This window comes from Myotis yumanensis, unplaced genomic scaffold, assembly GCF_028538775.1.
Source record: "Myotis yumanensis isolate MYYU_CA2020_CCGP unplaced genomic scaffold, mMyoYum1.0.hap1 SCAF_2, whole genome shotgun sequence".
Taxonomy (NCBI): domain Eukaryota; kingdom Metazoa; phylum Chordata; class Mammalia; order Chiroptera; family Vespertilionidae; genus Myotis; species Myotis yumanensis.
In genome coordinates this window covers 21,457,266-21,480,887 of record NW_027223753.1, presented here as the reverse complement: position 1 = coordinate 21,480,887, position 23,622 = coordinate 21,457,266, and the positions used below count along the sequence as shown (strand labels likewise).

Sequence of the window (23,622 nt, the reverse complement as noted above, 5' to 3'; positions counted from 1 at the left end):
CCTCCACTGCTGAAAGCAGGTTTCTGGCCTTTGTTTACCTTCTGTATTTGAAACAATGTTGCGGTCCGGCTGGCTGAAGCCTGGGGTTTTGTTTAGCTTCTATATTTGTTACAATGTTGCTTAGAGTGCCGCTGAGAGGCCGGCAAGGCAGGCGGGGAAGTTTGGTTTCCTCCATCACTGAAGCAAGCAAGCCTCCCTGTTCGCGTCAGCTGCCTGGCTGCCGGCCGCCATCTTGGTTGGCAGTTAATTTGCATATCTCACTGATTAGCCCATGGGAAGGGTAGCGGCCGTACGGCTAATTACCATGTTTCTCTTTTATTAGATAGGATATCTTCTTGGCGGATTGATCCTTTTATTATTATAAAATGTCCTTCTGTCTAGTAACAATTTTGCTTTAAAGTTTATCTTGTCTGATATTAGAATAACCATTTAGCTCTTTTTTGGTTATTGTATGCATATTATATATTTTCCATCTTTTTACTCTGGATCCATTTGTGTCTTTGAATCTAAGGTGTGTCTCTTTCAGACAGTATATAGTTGGGTCTTGTTCTTTATTCATTTTTTCTGATATCTGGCTCTTATGTGTTTAATTCTCATTTAATGTAATCACTGATAAGAAAGCACATGGAGACAGGGATCATGTGGAGAACAACCATCGATGCCTCAGTTGACAGCCAGAACCAAGTCATTGCACAAGGGAACCAATTACAGTGCTTCCAGAGTGTGTCCTCTTAGAGTCAACCTACCTGGTTTCAAGAACTAATTCTATCATTGAATAGGTCTGTGACCTTGGGCAAGTGACTTTTCCTCACCATGCCTCATGTTCCTCATCAGTAAGATGGAGATAAAAATGGTGCCTACCTCGTAGGGTTGTCTTAAGAAATAAATAATATAATGCTTAAAACTTACTCTGTCCATTATCTATTGCTGTGCACATGCCATCTCAAAACTTAGTGGCTTAAAATAACTGCTTTTGTTTGCTCACAGTTAGGTCAGGAACTCAGGTAGGACTTTGCAGGTGTATTAGTTGGGTTTTACCAGAGAAACAGAACCCATAACATACTACATATAAAATAAGGAATTGGCTCACACAATTATGGAGTCTTAGAAATCCCAAGATCTGCAGTCAGCAAGCTGGAGACCCAGAAGAGCAGATGTCATAGTTTCAGTCTGCGTTCAAAAGCCTGAGAAGCAGGAGAGCCAACAGTGTAAATTCCAGTCCAAGTCTGAGGCCAAGGGCAGGAGAACACTGATGTCCCAGCTCGAAGGCAGAGAGAGAAGTCTCTCTTAATCAGCCTTCTTGTTCTATTCTGGCCTTCAGGAGATTGGATGAGGCACACCCACACTGGAGAGAGCAATCTGCTTTATTCAGTCTACTTAGATTTTAATCTCGTTAAGAAATGCTCTCAGAGTAATTCTTGAACAACTATCTGGGCATCCTTCTGGCCCAGTCAAGTTAACAGCTGTCATCAGGGACAGCGTTAGGCTAACTCAGATTTTATCCCTTTGGTCACCTATCCTGGTCATCATCCCTGCCATGCCCTGTCCCCTTTCTGGATACAAGCCATGACTACAAGTATCTCCTACCGTACCCCAAGGTTTAATCCATCCAAGTCATTATCATCTCTTCTTGTTCATTCTTGCCCCACTCTAGAATGTTCTCCACATGTAGTCAGAATGTTCTTAAAATGTATATCAGGTCATATCACTCCAGTGGCATCCCTTCATGCTTATAATAAAATCCATATTCTAGGCCATCCTAGCAACCTCTCCACCCATGTCTTCTTCCGTTCTTTCCCTGCCCTGTCTATTCCAGCAGCCCTGGCTTTCTTGCTGGTTCTCAAACACACCAAGTTCATTCTGGCCTCTGGACCTTTACACCTGATGTTCCTTCCCTCAGGATGCTCTTCACCCAGATCTTGCATGGCTGGCCTCTTCACATCACTCAAATCACTGCTCAAATATCACCTCCTCAGTGAGGTCTTCCCCGCCCACCCCGCTCAAAAACAGCATCCTCATCCCACCCCTGACCACCCTTATCCTGGTGCAGCTTTATTTTCCTTCTTAGCACCTGCTTAGAATTGTCTATTTATGTTATTACTTATAGTCTCTCTTCCCCACTAGAATATAAGCTCCACAAGAGCATGAGCTTGATTCTCCCAAACACACAGAACAGTGCCTGGTACCCAGCAGGCACTCGATAAATAGGTGCCGAGTGAATGAAAGAGCCTGAGGTCCAGCTGTGGCAAGAGCGATGGGAAGGCAAAGCACAGCACCCCTGACAGCAGTGCCCTGCCTGAACCTGTGCACCTCAGCTCCATCTCACCACTGGCTCTCACAGTCACGCTTTGCTGTTTCAGGAAAGGGAACTTGCAGGCTTAAGGTGTCAAGCTGGGGACAATGGATGTGGGCAATTATAAGCTGCAGTTAGGAAAGGACTGCAACTGGCCCTTGTTCTGGAACCTGTGGCCAATGCAGACAATCCCAGGATCCTGATTGCCCGTATTGTCTTATGTGTACTACGTGCACCACCTTTCTGCCAGAGACACTTGGGTATGTCCTAGAGCAGCGAGGAAGAGTCCAGAAAGAAAAGCAACAAATAGGATTGCATACCTACTACATGTATTATCTCTTCAACTCTTAAAACACGGGTGTCACTCTTCATTTCACTGATATGGGAACTGTACAGGGAGATGGGTAGGCATTGCCTGCTGATGTCAGCTGGGTGTGCCAGCAGGGAGTTTGCTTCGATTGATACCCAGGGTTTCTCTCCTCTCCGCCTGTCACTACCAAAAGCCTAGTGTGTGTCCTGTGATGACGCTCTCTCCCTGAGCAGAGTTGCTGACATGTTTGCTCTTCCCCACAGTGGTGTCCTGTGGCCATCCAGGCTCCCCACCCCATTCCCAGATGTCCGGGGACAACTATACCGTGGGGGCAGTCGTGCATTACAGTTGCAGTGGCAAACGGACTCTGGTGGGAAACGCCACCCGCGTGTGTGGGCTAGATGGACACTGGACAGGCTCCCTGCCCCACTGCTCAGGTATGGGGCCTGCAGCGGGGAGGAGGGCCCAAGGGAACAATGGGAGGGGGACAAGCTCCCCAAGTGTGAGTGTGATAGAAGAACGGGGGGAAAGCAGAGCTTTTGAGCCCTCCTCTCATCCCTACCAGGCAGAGGGCACAGCTATGAGAGGTCCCAGCTGGACCTCAGCCTGTGGTGGTCTGAGTCCAGCTTCATCCTTCCTCAGCTCTGGCCAAGTTCGTACAGCCCAGAGACTGCAAACTTGGGAGGACATAGCTGTTCTTATAGTTTGAGATTCTAAGATGATCCTGTCTCCCAAATTGCAGTTCTAAAATATTGAACCAGATATTAGGAGAAATTCTCAAAGCACTAGCCACTCTTTCAAAGAGCTATTGGCTGCCCAGGCCAATCCCAGACACACCACTCTGTTTCCACCAGGACTTTGGCCCCTCACCTCTACAAGACTCGTTAATCGCCCAGTTCATGAACGGGGCAGGACAAGTTATGAGCCTTGGGGACTCCTTTAACCTGAACTAGAAGAAAGCTAATTACCTGGTTTCCTTTCTAACTTCATTCTGTTTTGACTTCTGGTGGAAGTGACTTGGGCAGGATGGCCTGGGGAAGACAACAGCCAAGTATACTGAGGCTTCCTGAGTTGTCCACAGAGCAAGTTCCAGGTGGAAGAGACATTCGAAAGAGGAAAGGCACACATTTCCAAAGTCTTCTCACCCAAACTCTAATTTCCATTTGGAGTTGTCTTAGTTGGAAAATAACCTACTGGAAATATTATAGAAACAGTTCTTATCTGAAGTAGAAAATTAAGCTGGAAAATCTTTAAAACTTTTCAACCCTGAGATTTTCTAATTTTGTGACTTTTCAAGAACTGGTCCTGCATGTGAAAGAAGGGACTCTTGCTTGGCCACATCAAGGTTGATAGGGAAGACTTAGAAACAAGCTGACACCTTGGGAGCATGAAATAGTAAAGCAAGAAACATGCCTTCAGTGGACATGGACCCCACTCACTAGGGGATGTACTGCATTCAGCTGTTTAGTCCTGATCCCGAATATTCTGAGGCACAGTTAGCATCTCATTTCTCCTGAGTATCCATCAAGGACGACAGACACTTGGGAGACCAGAATCATGGGCAGAGCTTTCCTGGAGACCTCCAAGGACAGGACTAGACAGGATTCTATAAATGTTGAGGCTGAGGAATGAATGCCTTAGATTAAAAAAAAATAAAAAAGAGGTTAGCCCTAACCAGTTTGGCTCAGTGGATAGAATGTCGGCCTGCAGACTAAAGGGCCCCACGTTCGATTCCAGTCAAGGGCATATACCTTGGTTGTGTACTCGATCCCTAGTAGGGGGTGTGCAGGAGGAAGCTGATCAATGTTTCTTTCTCATTGGTGTTTCTAACTCTCTATTCCTCTCCCTTCCTCTCTAAAAAATCAATAAAAATATATTTTTTAAAAAAGAAAGAAAATTATTTTTTTAAAAAACAAGAGATGCGAAGAATAGGAGATTAGGATGCAATGCAAGGTGTGCATCAGTGAGTAGAATATAATTCCTCCCTTCCTGAAACTTACAAATGTCATCTTTTGCAACATCATCTACTGCCAGGCCAAAGAAACACACATTCAAGAGTTCCAGGGTCAAATTTTTGAACCTCATTTTGTACAGTCAGTGCACCCAGATGATGGATAACAAAATGCCCTGAGTCCTTGAGACAAATCCCTAGGCCATCAAGGACCTGCAGAGATTTCCAGCTTTGGAGACATACTTTGCGAAGTTCATTGCTCACCTCTTGCTGATAGGCCTCTTTAGTAAAAGAGTCAGCTGTTGCCATCTGCTCCCATGATACAGTATCTGTCCCAGACGTCCTTTATCACTGACGTGGAAGCTCCAAACACTGCCGTGGGGCCATTCAGTCAGATAAGCCCCCAGGACTGGAGAGCTCCACCCTCAGGCCTATTGCACAATAGCACTGGCTCCAGCAGAGGTCAGCTAGGCAGTGTGGGAGTTTGAGTCCTCACCATCAGGGCTGCCTTCCAGGCGACCCAGTACTGCCTCTTCCAAAACTTCAAAAGATAAGAAAACCTGGTCAAGTGTGATGGGCCCTCTTTCTTCAAATGTTTGACTTAAAGATTGAATGAATCCCCCTCCCTTGGTAGGGAGCAGAATGGGGAACATGGTATTCTCATAATTCCAGGATTGAAGGGAAGAGACAAAAATGGTCAATAATGGGTTATACGTTATTTAAACATTTCTTTACGCCAACAAACTAAACGTGGTCACTCAGATATTGCCATTTGATGCCCATATGGGTGGGTTCATGATGAGGTACAGCCACATGAGTTGGGAACATTATCTGCTCATGCAGAAAGGGATGAGATGAGAGGTTCTAAGATATTTAATCTGGAGCTCATCTGTACTCTGTAATTTGGGAGTAGGGAATCCTCAATTAAAGGATCAGGATTCAAGCTGGGCTGTTGAAAAGATGAGGCAATGCCAAGGAGCTTGAACTGTATCCTATAGGCAATGGGAAGCCAATGGAGATATTTCAGCAGAAAAGAAGCAGGATCAGATGAGTGGTGGTTGTTCATTGTTACAATCTGAGGATAAATGGAAGATGCATGAGAGAGAGACTTGAAGAGGAAGGGACGTTAGTTAGGAGGCTCTTGCAATAGTTCAGGCAAGAGAATGCTGAGCATCTGAACTAAGATGGTGGCACTGGGAACGGAAGGGTACTCTGGAATCAGCAGTTATTGGTGGAAAAGAGGGAAAACAGAGAAGGAGGAGATGCAGCCAGCTTGGACCACTGGTATTCACACTGGTGCAGGCCAACGAACGAAGGCGTGATCCACCAAAATTCTTCCCTCTGCCTTCTCTCTTCCTTGCTGGGTGGTCCCCAGGAATTAACCGGTGACCTCAGACCTTTCTATTCTTTGACCCCTGAGTAGTAAGGCAGGAGCCTGGTCAAGTAACTTGGGCTAGACACAGTCAGTTTTCACCCCCTCGTGCAGAGGGGCCCACTGCCCCCTCTGAACAGTGGCCCAACATCCTCCTCTCTGTCCTCCACTCCCTTCCTTCCATGCTAAAACAATGGTGCTTGTTTGGTTCTGCTCCTAGGCACCAGCATGGGGATTTGTGGTGACCCTGGGATCCCGGCGCACGGCATCCGTTTGGGGGAGAGCTTTGCCCCCGGGAGTCTGATGCGCTTCAGCTGTGAGGCTGGCCATGTGCTCCGGGGATCGTCAGAGCGAACCTGCCAGGCCAACGGCTCATGGAGCGGAACGCAGCCTGAGTGTGGAGGTAATGTATGTGACCATTCTCTCTTCCCCTTTGCCTGCCCTGTTTGCCCACCCCTTGCACCTGCTCTTGCTCACAGATGAAACCATGGCCCTGTGTGAACCCTTGGCCTCCTGGAGAGTGGACATCAATAGATAGTTCAAGTGCGTCCTCATTTGTAATCTAAAGACAAACATATTTTCCACCCTCACCTAAGAAGGGAAGAAACCAGGATAAACTAAGTTTAGCCCATTTGTTCACTTATTTCCTATACTAGAAGCCCGGTGCACGAAATTCGTGCACTTGGGGTTGGGGGGTGGGGGTGGGGGGGTCCCTCAGCCCAGCCTGCGCCCACTTGCAATCCAGGAGCTTTCGAGGGATGTCTGACTGCCGCCGCCACCACTGCGCTCGCCAGCCGTGAGCCCAGCTTCTGGCTGAGCGGCGCTCCCCCTGTGGGAGCACACTGACCACCAGGGGGCAGCTTCTGCATTGAGCGTCTGCCCCCTAGTGGTCAGTGCACATCATAGCAACCGGTCATTCTGCCATTTGGTCAATTTGCATATTAGCCTTTTATTATATAGGACTAGAGGCCCGGTGCACAAAAATTTGTGCACTCGGGGGTGGGGGGGAAGGGGGAGTCGGGGGTCCCCCAGCCTGGCCTGTGCCCTCTCGCAGTCTGGGCCCCTCGGGAGATAACAACCTGCTGGCTTAGGCCTGCTCCTGGGTGGCAGAGGGCACGCCCAATCCCTAGGTACAGCCCCTGGTCAGGCTCAGAGCAGGGCTGATTGGGGAGTTGGGGCGCCGCCCCCTGTCATGCACAGAGCAGGGCGGATCGGGAGGTTGCGATGCCACCCTCAGTCACGCTCAGGGTAGGGCCAATTGGGGGGTTGGGGCACCGCCCCCTGTCACACTCAAGGCAGGGTCGATGGGGAGGTTGCAGCACCACCCCCTGTCACACACAGAGCAGGGCCGATCAGGGGGTTGGGGCGCTGCCCCCTGTCATGCACAGAGCTGCAGGGCGATCAGGGGATTGGGGAGCTCCCCCCTATCAGGCACAGAGCAGGGCTGATCAGGGGGTTGGGGCGCCTTCCCCTGTCACACACAGAGCCACAGGACGATCAGGGGGTTTGGGCGCTGCCCCCTGTCACGCTGATCCTGGTGCCGGGAGCCTTGCTGCTCCGCTGATCCCGGTGCCGGGAGGCATATTACCCTTTTACTATATAGAATAGAGGCCTGGTGCACGGGTGGGGGCCGGCTGGTTTGCTCTGAAGGGTGTCCTGGATCAGGGTGGGGGTCCCCACTTGGGTGCCTGGCCAGGCTGGCTGAAGGGGCTGAGAGCCATTTTCCGGCTGGCGGGTGACTGAAACTCCCAACCGCTCCTTTTTTTCTTTTCTTTTTTTTTGAATTCTGGGCCAGCTTTAGCTCTGAGGCTTCGGCTGCTGAAAACATTGATACAATGTTGCGGTCCGGCTGGCTGAAGCCCGGCTGACTGAAAGCCGGTTTCTGGGGTTTTGTTTAGCTTCTATATTTGCAACATAGTTGCTTAGAGTTGCAGCTGAGAGGCCTGCAAGTCAGGCGGGGAACGTTGGAGTCCGCCGTCACTGGAGCAAGCAAGCCTCCCTGTTTGCTTCAGTGCATGGCTGCCGGCCGCCATCTTGGCTGACAGTTAATTTGCATAAGGATATGCTGATTAGCCAATGGGAAGGGTAGCGGTCGTATGCTAATTACCATGTTTCTCTTTTATTAGTGTAGATAGTTTCATTCAACAACTATGTGTCAGATACTGTCATGTGTGCTAGGGACACAGTGTGACAGTGACAGACACACATTGCCCTCTTGGAGCTGAAAGGGAGACCGTGTTAAACAAGCATCCAAAATGCCTAAAGAACTAGAAATCCAATTTTTTTAAAACCTTTAAAAGTAATATAAACTCTTAATGTTGTTCCCTGAGGTAGCCTGAGTGGGGGCAGTTATGTTTTTGCACACACTCCTAAATTTCTGAAGAGACTCTGTCTTAAAACCTCTCCTCTCAGAGTCCAACTTTTTGTAGCTGCTCCCCAGTACCTCTGCCTCTAAAATCCAGCCTGCATAGGAAGCAGTTTAACAGCTGAAAGGGAGGTGGACTGAGGAGATGTTGGAAGAGAAAGGAGACGACAGGAAATCATCATCTCACCTGGGAGGTGTGGGAATGGAATAGGGAAATATATAATTGCCAGGTAGCACCGGGGGCTCACTTAAGGTAGGAGGCCACTAATTTAAAGTGAGAGTAGTCAGCATTGGTCCAGGTTTTTCTTTTCAACCACATATTGCTACACAGGGGCAGGCACAGGGCAGGTGAAGCATTAGGTGTAGGGTTGGGGTTTTATCGGGCAACTAAGACATCAGCAGAAAGTGGTGAGGAAGGTGAGGGTATACACAAAGCAGTGATTATTATTGATCTTGGGATCTAAGCTGGGTAAGGAAAGGCTGTGTTGTTTTTTTTAATGGGAATAGGAAGCTGTAAAAAAAAAGTGGTAAATCAATGGATTATGGGTCCCAATAGGACCAAGAAATGACCAGAGAATGAATCCCAGAGGCAGAGCGCTGAAGAGATAAGAGGCAGGGTTAGAGAGCAGCTGTTTGAACTTGAGGTTGTGGAGTGGTCCAGCAGAGCACAGGGAGGCGTTCTGGCCCAAGGTCAGAGGACACTTGCCCAGGAAATCAGATACATGGGAGTCAGTGCTGCATGTCTGCCAAAGTCCCGCCTTTCTAGAGTGCAAAGTTAGCTTCTACAGGATTTTTTTAGACATAGTAAGAAAGGTTTGTGGTAGTCAGAGAGTCAAGGAGAGAATTTAGAATATTCTCAAATGTTCACTGTGACCCAGGTCCCCTTTCGTGCCACTCAGACCCCAGGCTGGAGTTAGTCAACATGTCAGGAGTATTCGAGGAGCAGAAAGTTAGTGACTGAGAGTTTGGACCTGGAAGTGGATGTTGAAAGAGTGTGCGTGTGTATCTAACGTGCACACAGCTCTTTGTGACTTCCCTGACCAGCTTCCACTTATCCTTCAAGGCTCTACTCAAATCCTTATCTCCAGCCCTAATAAGACGCTCTCTTATGAGTGTTTTCTTTCCATCAAGTGTAACACTTATTACATCATATTTTGATTCATCTGTGTATAGGTAGTTTCTTAAGATATCCTGAGCTCTGCAAGGCCAGAGGACATAAATTGCTCATCACTGAATCCCTGGGACCCGAGCCACACAAATACCTGTTAAATAAATTGCTGTTAGGGCCTATCAGTTGTGCTAATTATATAGAAATCATTTTGTAGATTTGACTTCAGGACCACATAAATGTTGTACATACTTATAAAATAAACTTAAATCAAAGATTAAAAACAAGTAATCTCTTATTGGGGGAATGAGGTCACATATGTAATACCTTAATCAATAAAGAAATTAAAGATTGAAAAAAAAACAAGTAATCTCTAAATATCAAAATCAAAAATGGAAACTAATGAATTTATTATTTTCCCAGATCTGTCCACTATAAAAGCCTAGAATCAATGAGTGCCCTTAACACCAAGATTGTGGTTCCTAAATCCAAACTCCATTAAACGCAACCAGAGCTCTTTAGAGAAATGGCAGATTCCAGGACAGAGGCAGGAAATAGAAAGGTGAACTTGGAACATCTTGTCACTCCAGCAAGGAATCTACCAAAGACAAGTGGAGTCATGAAAAGGCTCCCACTAGTCTAAAATGGGATAATTTGAGCATCGATAAGAATAATATTGGCAATGGATGGCGACATAGTAAATAAGCTTAAGTCCTTGAGTTCCAGTGACTATCAGTCACCTTTGAAGCTTGCTAGGGAACCAACTTCTTGTTCTGATGTCTGATTAAAAAAATAATCAAGCATTATCCAGCCTTCCTGTATGACTTGCATTTCAGGGTAAGCAAATATTTGGTGACGGGCATGTTCTTTATTAAAGCAGTTTAGCAAATGCAGAAAGAATTATAGAATTAGAATATCACCATTTTCTATCCCCTAACAGCGAATCTAGTCTAGCAAGAGTCGATTACTGCTAAAACCATTAAGAGAGAAACTAATGAGAATCGTATCATGCCAGAACCCATTGATCAGCCTCAACGTCAGGAACAAGGAAACAACCAGACATTCTGTGCCTCCTGATGGGATGCAAGGGAAAAGGCACAACCCCCCACGAAGTGCCCTGGTTTCTGTAACAGATAAGTCACAGGACAGGGAACAGCCATCTCTGGATTCCAAGAGTCTTAGAGACACAGCAACCAAATAGCCACAAGTGGGCCTTGTTTGGATCGTGATGCAAACAACTCAACGGTAAAAAAAAGAGAGAGAGAGAATTAAGGAAAATTAAGCATGGGTTGAATATTGGGAGATACGAAGGAATTTTTTAAATTTTTAGGTGTGATAATAAAACAGACATAGTCCTTACGTTTTAGAAATCATACAGGTCTCTCCTTCCCTCCTGAGGGTGAGGTGATCAGGCATGACAGAAGCGTAAGAGGCATTTCCATCCGCAGGTCCTTAGGTAGCACACGGTTCCCACTCGGGGCAGTTCTCGGTCCCCAGGGGTCGCCTGCCCCTGCTCTGGGGAATGATGTGCTCTTTTGGCTTCCTAGTGATCTCCTGTGGGAACCCCGGGACTCCGAGCAACACCCGAGTCGTGTTCAGCGATGGCCTGGTTTTCTCCAGCTCCATCGTCTATGAGTGTCGGGAAGGTTACTACGCCACAGGCCTGCTCAGCCGGCACTGCTCGGTCAATGGCACCTGGACAGGCAGTGACCCAGAGTGCACAGGTGAGAACCAGGCCCATGGGCTCCATGGCAAACGGTGGCCGAGAGCAGTGGGCTCCTCTGTGTCCAAGACGAAGGCTGTCCGTGGGAGATTGGGAAGGCTGTCTGGCATGGTGGGACTTGCCCCTGAATGAGATTCATACACATAATGTCTTGTTATTGAGGACACATTATGTGACAGCCACTGAGCTGAGTGCTTTCTTTTATAGGCAATGCCAGTGGATGCTCACCCCACCCCCCTGCAGTAGCTACTATTTAGCCCCTTTACGTGAGATGACTGAGGCTCAGAGGTTGAGATACACCAATTTGCTGTTTCTCAGGCTCTGGCCAGTTCCTCGAGCTTTCTTTTTCTCTGTAAGCAAACCCCCACTTTAACATGGCCACCACCCACCGTCTTTGTCGGTTCCTCTCTCCCTTGCACCCATCCCCACCCTGGCCTGGCTCTCAAGCCTCATATAACCCCATTATACCCTTTCTTGCCTCTCTCAAGGGCAGCTCCAAGCCCTTTTCCCTGGAAAGTGAGTCCCTGTGGGGCCCAGATGGAGGGAAGTGGTAAGATAAGGGATCTGCCGAAACCGGTTTGGCTCAGTGGATAGAGTGTCGGCCTGCGGACTGAATGGTCCCAGGTTCGATTCCGGTCAAGGGCATGTACCTGGGTTGCGGGCACATCCCCAGTAGGAGATGTGCAGGAGGCAGCTGATCGATGTTTCTCGCTCATCGATGTTTCTAACTCTCTATCTCTCTCCCTTCCTCTCTGTAAAAAGTCAATAAAATATATTAAAAAAAAAAGATAAGGGATCTGACAACATTCTCCCTTTCCAAGTCCTAGTCTTTGATGTCAGGCTCTATCTGAAATCCCATGTCAAGTTCACTTTTGTTCCACAGCCAGCGCTCACCAACCCCCAGCCTCACTTGATACCATAACATAGTTACAACCATTGCAAAGGTCCTCAGACCCCGATTCTCAGATCCCTGGGCCTACTGAGGCCTCGTAGGCAGAATACCAGGTGGTAAGATACACCTGCTGGCAGACAAATTGTCTCTGGGGTTCATTGACACATCTTAGGCTCTTCAACCTGGAGACCTCCCTCCTCCTGAGTCCTAGCCTCATTAGGAACTGAGCCCTCTGGGTACTTCCTCTTTGAGGGGTGAGCTTTGAATAAGAAGGATGGTCATCATAGCCCAAGTTTCTGGGGTGCACAAGGGTATTGTGGCAAGAGGAGTGGGGTGCAGGAGGACTCCTGCAGGGAGACTGGGCAGGGCCCACCTGAGAACCTGGGAGGGGCCGGTATTCCTTATCTGACAGTTTCCTTCCTGGAAGTGTGTGGGGAGTGACAGGTGGTATTGGAAGGCTGGGGACGAGGGCTGGGGACGGAGTGAAGAATGCTGTATCTCCTGTCCTAGTCATAAAGTGTGGTGACCCTGGGGTTCCGGCCAATGGCCTGCGGCTGGGCAGTGACTTCAGGTACAACAAGACTGTGACATACCAGTGCATCCCTGGCTACATGATGGAGTCCCATCGGGTGTCTGTGCTGAGCTGCACCAAGGACCGGACGTGGAACGGTACCAAGCCAGTCTGCAAAGGTGCGTCTGAGGGCTGCAGGCGTGGACAGAGGGCCAAAGAAGTGAGGCGTGGGCCTTGGGCGTCTAGAAGGGAGGGTGACGAGGCAGAGCCCTGAGATCTTAACCAGGACTGACCCCTGAACATCTGCAAGGAGGGAGTCAGAGGTACCAAGGCGAGGCTTGGGCTTTGAGATGAGTGGGTTGTCAGGCGTCGAAAGGAGCAGGAAGACCAGAGCTCCCGAAGTGAGAGGGGCCATTCCTGACTCCTCCTGCTCAGCCCAGACGCCTGCCAGGTGCAGGGTGGCCAGTGACATTCGTGCTGGTGACGGGCCTGGTTTCACCGGGACGGCACCAGAACTCAGCCTGCTGTGATCTCCCCCCAGCCATCATGTGCAAGCCGCCTCAGCTCATCCCCAACGGGAAGGTGGTGGGGTCCGACTTCATGTGGGGCTCGAGCGTGACGTATGCCTGCCTGGAGGGGTACCAGCTCTCCCTGCCCGCGGTGCTCACCTGTGAGGGAAACGGATCCTGGACGGGAGAGCTGCCTCAGTGTTTCCGTAAGTTGCTCACAGGGCTCTCTAGCGCCTCCTGTCTGCCGGCTCCTTCCCCTTCCCTCCGAGCTCTGCTGCCAGAGTTCTAGACCAGATACCCCACCCAGACCAGGGAGGACCTCTGTCAGACACTATTAAAGAAGGAAGGAAGTTTAAAGGAAGAAAATGAGAATAAACGGGGCCCTAGCTACAGACTTTGTGTAGTCACAGTGGTAAGAAATTAAGCCATAGATGAAAGGAAGGTTTTTAACCCAAAAGGTTGTTCACTGGCTTGGGTAGTAGCCAGCGATGGGGGGCCTGTCTTCATGGCAAATACCAGCACAGAAGGGCTCCTGGGACTCGTGATTTCCCGGTGACCATTTATTTCTACCCACCTGGCCCAGTCAGTCCCAGAGAGCCCCACGTCCCCCTCAGGGCTCATTTCTTACCGAGTCTCCTGGAGAAACAGGGTCCAGGTCATTTATTCTTGTCAGAGCCCGAGAATTGGTTCTGGATATTTTTCTCGGTGCCTGTGCTTTGGGAAAAAAATGGGACCTATTCTTCTTGTCCACTTGGCATTGGTCTAAGGCTGCAGAAACCTGTCAACATACTCACAACCCTGCTTGGGTACCCCTGACAGTTTGCTTCTATTTGCGAAATGTCAGCAGAGACGAGGGCCAGCAGCTCAGACGTGGACCCAGGAAAGGCAGCACTTGGTGCGTGGTTAACCCCCAGACTTTCGTGTGCCGTCAGGACGACATTAGGAACAGAACACAGCAAGTCTCAGGGCAGAGTCTGGACTAGAAACAGTGCTTTTCTTCTTGAGAAATAGCTGCATTGCTTTTTAGCAGTGAATTACAGTTATTGTCCAAAAAAAAAAAAAAAGTGTGTGATATCTGAAAAGACAAAGAAGAACGTAACAGTTACCTGAACAATGAATTCCCAAAGGCAGCCACGCTGGTGTCTCCACGCCTATCACTGCATTTTTGCATGTACAGCATATGGATATGATTTTCTATAAACGTTATTGAATCGTGCTGTGCATACTAGCTCATGACTTGTATGCGTTGATAGGCCAACAACACCTTTTTCTATCAATAGATACCGACCTGCACATCATCATTTTTAATGGTTTAAAGAATTTCCTTCTTGTAGCTGCCACAACTTGTCTGATCTCCTTCTGGCGACGAATTTGGGTTTCTCTAATTTAATCCTGTTAGAAACAGTTCTGCAAGAAATAGCCCTGAAAATAGCATTTCCTTACCCTCGTGGTAAAGTCCTAGGAGTGAGCCTGGGTCAGCAGACATGCACTCTGTATGTTTGGACGCATGATGCCAAACTGTCTTCTGGAAAGAGCGTCCCAATTTGCACCACCTCCAACAGTTTATGAGAATGTTTCCTGACTCCTTCCCTCATTAACAATGGATTTTCCCATTTTTTTATGTTTACCAGGCTGAGGACTTTAAAAAGGTTCCTCCTTCCTTTAATTGGTACCACATTGCTTATCAGCAAGACCGAGTTTCTCTTTCTTTGTCATCCATTAGTATTTCTTACCTTTTGTGCTGCCTTTTTCTAGATACAGTGACTTCTGATCAACTCGGCCTTTGACTGACTTCTGATTGGTCAGGTCTAGACTCCCAGTTTCCACGGCACAGACTTCTGATTTATTTGCATATTATTAAGAGCCTCATGACTCTGTGTACACACACACACACACACACACACACACTCACACTCACATCATAGCCTAAAGAATGTTCTTCATGCTTGAAGTGATGTCTTGGGAACCAAAGGTAGTCAGTTTTTAATGATACTCTGAAGATCTGAATGAATGAGCACACTCCATGCACTGCCCACCGCAGTGTAAATGCACACCCTTTGGAATGACAGTTGTCCGTACTATACATCGAGAGCCATGAACACACTCAAACCTTTAAAGATAAGTCCACTCCTAGAGAACCTCCTCCAAGAAAATAATACAAGTAAAAGGAAGGCCCGATGTAACTATAATAATAGAAAGTGCCTAATATATAGGTTATGACAAACTATAATTATGATACAGCCTCTCATTGCAGAACTATGTAGCCAATAAATGACAAGGATGCATAAACCTGGGAAATGTTCACAGAATATTAAGTGAATAAAACAAGGTTAACAACATTTGGATGGTGGGTTTGCAGCCACGCACAACTTTACCTACAAGTAAACAAAGACCAGAAGGGGATGGGCATGAAAATGGGGGAGGAGCAAGGGGAGAACAATGGGTAGGGGCTGAGAGTTCATTTTTTCTCGATGTTCTAAACTTCCTGTAGTGTTTCTCTGTTACTTGGATGGTTATTGATGAGCACTTTGAATATGGGAAGGAGAGGAAACAGCAGCAGGGAGGTGGGGACCATGGGATCGCACACTGGGTTCTGGAAAGCATCTTGGACCTGCCTTTCTCCCTTGTGCTCCCAGCTGTGTTCTGCGGAGATCCTGGGGTCCCCGCCCGGGGGAGGAGAGAGGACCGTGGCTTCTCCTACCGGTCGTCCGTCTCCTTCTCCTGCCAGCCCCCTCTGGTGCTGGTGGGCTCACCTCGGAGGTTCTGCCAGTCAGATGGGACGTGGAGCGGCACCCAGCCCAGCTGCATAGGTGAGAGGTGGTCTGGGCACTGTCCCAGTTGTGGGCATCCCTCTTTGGGGCCCAAGATGATGGCTTTCCTTCCCGGTGCTCAGGGGTCTCACCTGCAAAGGGGGCAAGTCCTCCTCTGAGCTTCTTGGAGCAGGATGTGAAACAGAGTTAATGTGCTACAGGGCATGGTGGTGTCAGCCAGGGGTCTGTCTTGGGTGGGAACATCGAGAGGCAGGGACATTGGGACGTGGCTCCGTTTACTTCTCTGCATCTGTTTCTCAGAGTGAGCCGAGGCAAGGCAAGCTTCTGTGACTGTGGGTCTGTTTATTTGTTTTGCGATCCAGACCCGACGCTGACCACGTGTGCAGACCCCGGCATGCCGCAGTTTGGGATACAGAACAGTTCCCAGGGCTACCAGGTAATGGGGTCAGCCAAGATCTGGCCTCGGGCCTCCTGCCCCTTCCTGTCACTGTCGGCCTCGGAGGGCCCGGGGACCTTGCTTGGAACAGCACTAGTGGGGGACGAGACCTTGGGAGCTGGAGGAGAAAAGAACTCTGCCTGTTGGAGCTGAGCTGCACGGGACCCCCGTCACTCTGTCACATGTTACCAAGAAACGGGGAAACTGTGGTATAGTCACAGCTTCTTAGACAGCCGTGAAAATGAATGAACTGCAGCCCACCCAGTGTGGATACATCTTAGCAGCACAACATGAAATGACAAAGGTGGCATGGTACTATTTCTCTCAAAATTAAAACCAAGAAACATGTCCATTGCTTAGAGATATAGGTACACATATGTGATAGACTTATTTTTTTAACAAAGCAAGGAAATTAAAAACACAGAATTCCAGGTGGTGTTTACCACTGAGAGGGAGCTGAGGAAGCGGGCAGGGAAGCGACACCCTCGTCTGTAATGTTCTAGCTCCTGAGTAGTGAGCTCAATCTAAAGTGTTCATTTTATTATTATAACTCACGTCTACATGGGCTCCATATATTTTTCCTATGCATCAAATACCACATAATAATTTTTGAAGAGAGAAAGTTATAGGCCAGGTCATGTAGGGCTTTGAGGCCAGGATATCATTTTGGAATTTATTCTAAATCCCAGGGGACACCATTGGAAGGTGACTCGATCTGATCCACCACCTGGCTGTTGATGAGAGAACGAATAAAAGGGGGTTAAGAATAGAGGCCAGCCCCGGCCGCTGTGGCTCAGCTGGTTGAGCATGGTCCCAAGCTCGATTCCAGCTCAGGGTGCATGCTCAGATTTTGGGTTCATCCCTGGGTCTTACAGAAGGCAACCAATTGATGTTTCTCTATCACATCAATGTTTCTCTTTTTCTCTTTCTCCCTCTCCCTTCCTCTCTCTAAAAAAAAAGTTAATTTAAAAAAAAAAGAATAGAGGCTAGACAAGTAGGACACTATTGCCGCAGCTCAGGAGGCGGGTGGGATGGGCAAGCGTAGTAACAGTGAACGTGGAGAGAAGGGAAGGGGTTAGAATGTATTTTTTAGGTAGAACCAAGAGGAGTCGTTGATGGATTGGACCAAGGATAGAAGGAAAGAGGAATCAAGAATGACGTGAGGTTTTTGATTTGCACGACTGGGTGTATAAAGGTGCCGTTTGCTGAATGAGATGGTGAAATACCAACAGACAAAGAGGTTGACATGGAAGAAGGGGATGGAAATTAAGAGTTTCACTCGATGTTAGAATCAGCTCCTATATGTCATAGAAACACACGGGTGTCTTGAGCTGGGAAGTAGTGCAGTCGAGTTGCATTTTAGGAAGCTGATGGGCAGCATCATGCCACATGTATTGGACAGGGAGAGATGGAGCTGGTGGTTGTGGAGGTTGAGTCAGATGGTGAGGAACACGTGGAGGGTGAGCGTGGGGGAAATACTGGAGTGAGGGAGGGAGGGCGGCTCTCTGCTCAATAGAGATTTACAAAGCACAGTGTCAGATTCTCTGAGGGACATGTCTATAAGGAAGACAAGTCTCCCATCTTGAAGGAACTTACCATTTCATAGAAGAAAGAGACAGTTTCTTCACATTTTATAAAATGCTTCCAGATCCACCATCGCATTCGTGCCGCAGCCTTCCGGTGCAGTGGTGACAGGGCTGGCCTGCCCCACTCCACACTTAGGGAGACTGCAGTGTAGTGAGTTTTACGCAGCTGTCACTCAGTAGAAGCCAAAATCGGCTTCTACTCAGATCGGGCTCCTCCGATTCTGAGTCCGGCACTGCCCACAGCAGCGGAGTAGGGAGTGTCCCATCAGAGCATTGATGAGGGTGTTGGGCGAGCCCAGATAGAAGAGGAATAATATAAGCTGCCTCAAAGGACAGATGCGATCTAACCAGGCGGAGAAGTGGAAGAAGGGGGCTGCGGGCAGAGGCAGTGGCGGGAGGAGGAGTTGGTCATGGGAAAGTGAGTGACCGAGTGACGGGTACAAAGCGTGGCTGGGTGGAAGGTGATCGTGGTACCTTCTGTCCTCGCCCCAGGTGGGAAGCACAGTGCTCTTCCGCTGTCAGAAAGGTTACCTGCTCCAGGGCTCCACCACCAGGACCTGCCTCCCCAACCTGACCTGGAGCGGAAGCCCGCCCGACTGTGTCCGTGAGTGCTGACGCCCCCACCTCCCACCACAACCCGCCTTGGCGACACACTGCCTCCCCCGAGCTGGGCAGCCAGGGCGCTGGGATGCTCTGAATGACAGGGAGCGCACACTGCTCATTGGCACCAATGATGGTCTCTGTCATCATCTCTCCCTGGGGACTCACAGAAAACATTTCACACAAAAGCCTTTCTGATCTTTGAAGGCAATGCCTAGGCCTTAGCAACATAAAAGAAGGAACTTTCCGGGGGCAGCAAAAACTAGTAACCACCACAGCCAGCCCTCAGATGGAAGATTCCAGGCTTTGACCTTAGTTACTCCTCTTCCCTCTGGATAAGTGCTGCAGGCTGTGGTTCCCCGGGGCTGATAGGCCAGCATCTGCCTGTTGCCCATCATGTCCAGTCCTGTAGACCCAGGGCTGGGAGGTGGGGGAAGGCGTGGGAGGGGATGCTGGACAGGAGAGGGGCCTGAAGGGCACAGGCGGGGGATGTTCCTTCTGGGACCGGGAATGGTCGCAGGCTCTCCGCTCCCAGGTCCAACAGCGTCTCTCTTCTGGTTCAGCCCACCACTGCAAGCAGCCAGAGACGCCAACCCACGCCAACGTCGGGGCCCTGGACTTGCCCTCCATGGGCTACACACTCATCTACACCTGCCAGGAGGGCTTCTCCCTCAAAGGTGGCTCTGAGCACCGCACCTGCAAAGCAGATGGCAGCTGGACAGGCAAACCACCCATCTGCCTGGGTGAGTGCGCCCACCGGCGAGCCCCTTCCAGGTGGGAGGCGGAAGGCGGCTGGGCCTGAGTAAAAGGAAGGCGAAGGAGAAGGAGGAAGGGGGATTTCCAGGAGCTGGGCTCTGCCTCTGACTTTCTGAGGCACTGAGTCCCTAGGAGCTGAAACCAGGGCAGCCGAGAGAGGCACAGAGTGAATCCTTCTGTCTGTGCTTAAATACTAGTACACTCCTAGGATTACTAGTATAGTTAGTCACCAAACAGACTATATGTCACCAAACTAGAATACGGCATTATGCATATAACCTTGATAAAACAGCACCCACCCACAGAGCCCTCGGGGTTACCAAGAGGTCACAGACCTCCCTCTCCCTGAATGTATTCATTCTCTATTTACTGAGCATTATCACTTTGCATAACTGCTGAGAATTTGGAGGTGAAAGACAGAAACCCTGCCCTAAAGGAGCTCACATTTAGCCACAGAAGACAGACACATCAGATCTAACAGTACCTTCAGGAACATAGAGGTGGGCTGAATGTGGGATGCAGTGGATGGTGACTAATTCAGTCTAAGAGTGGGAGGGAGAAGTCAGAGAAGGCTGACCTGGAGAGAAGGTGGTCTGGGAGTCCAGCAAGGATGCCCGGGTGGCATGGCTCAGTGGTTAAGCATCAGTCTATGAGCCAGGAGATCACGGTTCGATTCCTGGTCAGAGCACATGCTCAGGTTGGGGTCAGGGCACATGCCCAGTTTGTGGGCTCAATTCCCATTGAGAGGCAGCAGGAGGCAGCCAATTGATGATTTTCTCTCATCATTGATGTTTCTATCTGTTTCTCCCTCTCCTTTCCTCTTTGAAATCAATAAAAATATATTTTTAAAAGAGTCCAGCGAGAATAAGCAGTCAGTTTGGTGCTGGAATGGCATTAAACTTTCTTACAGGCAATGAACTTGCCATATGACAGGCATTATACTAAGTACTTTGGGTGTACTACCTCATTTATCCTCCTCAATCATCCTATGCGGCAGGTTCTATTCATAACCCCATTTAATATATGAAGAAACTGAGGCACAGAGAGGCTGAGTAACATGCCTGAGGTCACCAGCTGGTAAAGGGAAAGAGCTGATTCAAGCCCTGAAGGTCTGAGTTCAGATTCTGAGCTCTAAGTACTTGGTTGTTCTGCCTCTCAGAGAGAGAGGACTCAAGGTCAAAGCCTTTATCAGAGCTGGCATTTCATAACCACCTTGTCTTTTCACCATATACGTTGTTGTAAATTTCCTTTATTTATGGAAAGTAATATTTTTCCACATATGATATTAATACAAGATTTCATTTTTAGAGTACACTTATTTAAGCTTTTCATGTGGTAAAATATACGTAACCTAAAATTTACCATTTTAATTACTATTAAAATGCCACAATTCAGTGGCATTAAGTACATTTGCAATATTGTACAACCATCACCACTATCCATTTCCAGAATTTTTCATCATCCCAAACAGAACTCCATTAAACAATTATTTTTCATTTCCTTGAAGACCCTAATAACCTCTATGACACTTTCTAGCTCTACGAATTTGCCTGTTCTAGGTGCCTCATGTTAGTGGGATCATCTAATAGCTGTTGTTTTGTGTCTGTGTTACTTCACTTAGCATAATGTTTTCCAGGATTATCGATGATATAGCATGTGTCAGAATGTCATTGCTTTTTAGCCTAAATAATATTCCTTCAGTGAATATTCCTTTAATGGATATACCACATTTCATGTTTTATCTATTTATCCACTAATGGACACTTGGGTTGTTTTCACTTTTGGGCTATTATGAATAACTAGAGGCCCGGTGCATGAAATTTGTGCACGGGGGGAGGGGGTGTCCCCTCATCTCAGCCTGCACCCTCTCCAATCCGGGACCCCTTGGGGGGTGTCCGACTGCTGGTTTAGGCCCAATCCCAGGGATCAAGCCTAAACCGGCAGTCGGACATCCCTCTCACAATCCTTGACCGCTCGCTCCTAATTGCTCACCTGCCTGCCTGCCTTGTCACCCCTAACTGCCCCCCCCCCCCCCCGCCAGCCTGATCGCCCCCAACTGCCCCCTCCCTGCTGGTGTGGTCGCTCCTAACTGTCCCCCCTACCCCCCCCCGCTGGCCTGGTCACCCCTTACTGCCCCTCCCCCCGCCAGCCTGGTCGCCCCACTCAGCCTGCTTGTTCAGTCGTTTGGTTGTCCCTCACTAACCCCCCCTGCCAACCTGGTCGTAGGCAGCCCTCTTGTGAGGGTGTGAGGATTAATTTGCATATTACCTCTTTATTATATAGGATGCTATGAACATAAACGTATATCTTTTATATGGACACATGTTTTTCATTCTCTTGGGTGTACATCTAGGAGTAAAATGACAGCTCGATGTTGAACATTTTGAGAACCTATCAAGCAGCTCTGCAAAGTGCCTGTACCATTTTATCTTCCCACCAGCAATGTGTCAAGGTTCCAATTTCTCTATCCTTGCCAACACGTTAGTGTCCATTTTTTAATAACCATCCAAAGTGGGTGTAAAGCTGTATCTCACTGTGGTTTTGATTTACACTTCCCTAATGGCTAATGATATAAGCATCTTTTCATGTGTTTATTGGCCATTTGTATAACTTCTTTGGAGAAATGCCTAATCAAATCCTTTGTCCATTTTTTAATTGGGCTATTTGTCTTTTTATTATTGAGTTGTAAGAGTTTCTTAATCCCTTTGATTTCTTTTCTCCCAGCTTTATTGAGGTATAATTGACAAATAAAACTGTAATATATTTGAAGTTTACAACATGATAGTTTGATATATGTATACATTGTGAAAGGATTTCTACCATCAATTTAACACATCCACCACCTCACTTTTTGGTTGTTTTTTATAAGTTTGAATCTCTTAGCAAATTTTAATTATACAGTGTAGTATTACTATCAACTATCATTACCATGTTATACATTACATCCTCACACCTTATTCATCTTATAATTTAAAGTTCGTAGCCTTCTGCTAACCTCTTCCTATAAAACCCTGGCCCCCAGTCCCTGGCAACCACCCTTCTATTCTTTGTTTCTATGAGTTTGACCTTTTTTTTTTAGATTCCACATGTAAGTTGTACCATATAGTATTTGTTTGTCTTTCTCTCTCTTATTTCACTTAGCATAATGTCTTCCAGATTCTTCCATGCTGTTGCAAATGTCAGGATTGCCTTCTTTTTTAAGTCTGAATAATATTCCATTGTCCAAATACATATACCATATTTTCTCTATCCATTCATCCATTGGCAGACACTTAGATTGTTTCTATACCTTGGCTGTTGTGAATAATGCTGCAGTGAATGGGAGTACAGTTGTCCCTTCAAGGATTTCATTTCCTTCAGATATATACCCAGAGATGGGATTGCTGGGTCACAAGTTAGTTCTATTTTTGATTTCTTGAGGAACCTCCACTCTGTTTTCCATAGTGGCTATATCAGTTTACATTCCCATCAACAGTGTACAAGGGCCCCCTTTTCTCCACATCCTCACCAGCATTTCTTATCTCGTGGGTTTTTTTTTATAATAGACATCCTAACGGATGTGCGGTTATATGTCACTATGGTTTTGACTTATATTACCTTAATAATGAGTGATGTTGAGGACCTTTTCATGTACCTGTTGGCCATTTGTGTGTCTTCTTTTTAAAGTGTCTATTTGGATCCTTTGTCCATTTTTTAACTGGCTTTTTTGTGGGGGCGGCGGGGTTTATATTGAGTTGTATGAATTCCTTGTATCATTTGTATATTCACCCTTTGTTGGATATGTGGTTTGCAAATATTGTCTCCCATTCCATTGGTTGCCTTTTCATTTTGTTGATGGTTTCCTTTACTGTGTGGAAACTTTTTAGTTTATGTAGTTCCACTTGTTTATTTTACTTTTGTTACCTTCGCTTTTGGTGTCAAATCCAAAAAACCAATACCAAGACCAATGTCAAGAAGCTTACCCCCTATGTTTGCTTCTAGGAGTTTTATGGTTGCAGGTTTCACCTTCAAGCCTAATCCATTTTTATTTGCTGTTTGTGTGTGTTGTAAGATAGGGGTGCAATTTTACTCTTTGCATGTGTTTCCCAACACGATTTATTAGAGACTATGCTTTTTTCCATTGCATATTCTTGGCCCTTTGATTGAAAATTAATTCCCTGGGTTTGTTTCTGGGCTTTGTATTCTGTTCTATTGGTCTATTTGTCTGTTTTTATGCCAATACCATACTGTTTTGATTACAACAGCTTTGTGATATAGTTTGAAATCTGGAAGTATGGTTCCTTCAGCTTTGTTTTTTCCCCAAATTGCTTTGGCTATGTGGGGTCTTCTGTGGTTCCATACAAATTTTAGAATTGTTCTATTCCTGTGAATATTGAGTCGCTGTGGAAAATTTCTCTGCAGCTTTCTGTGTACCTAAACATAAGCTGGCACCCAGAATT

At 47.5% G+C, this 23,622-nt stretch overlaps 1 protein-coding gene across 1 annotated transcript in view; it reads left to right on the top strand.

The window, feature by feature from the left end:
• CSMD2 (CUB and Sushi multiple domains 2) overlaps positions 1–23,622 on the top strand; it is a 552,912-nt gene that overhangs the window by 518,225 nt on the left and 11,065 nt on the right. The window contains exons 56-64 of the mRNA XM_070404687.1: positions 2,867–3,040; positions 6,147–6,329; positions 10,947–11,123; positions 12,525–12,704; positions 13,067–13,240; positions 15,671–15,844; positions 16,168–16,241; positions 18,320–18,431; positions 18,991–19,170. Coding sequence (XP_070260788.1) covers positions 2,867–3,040; positions 6,147–6,329; positions 10,947–11,123; positions 12,525–12,704; positions 13,067–13,240; positions 15,671–15,844; positions 16,168–16,241; positions 18,320–18,431; positions 18,991–19,170 — 1,428 coding nt within the window. The remainder of the gene's footprint in view (positions 1–2,866; positions 3,041–6,146; positions 6,330–10,946; positions 11,124–12,524; positions 12,705–13,066; positions 13,241–15,670; positions 15,845–16,167; positions 16,242–18,319; positions 18,432–18,990; positions 19,171–23,622) is intronic.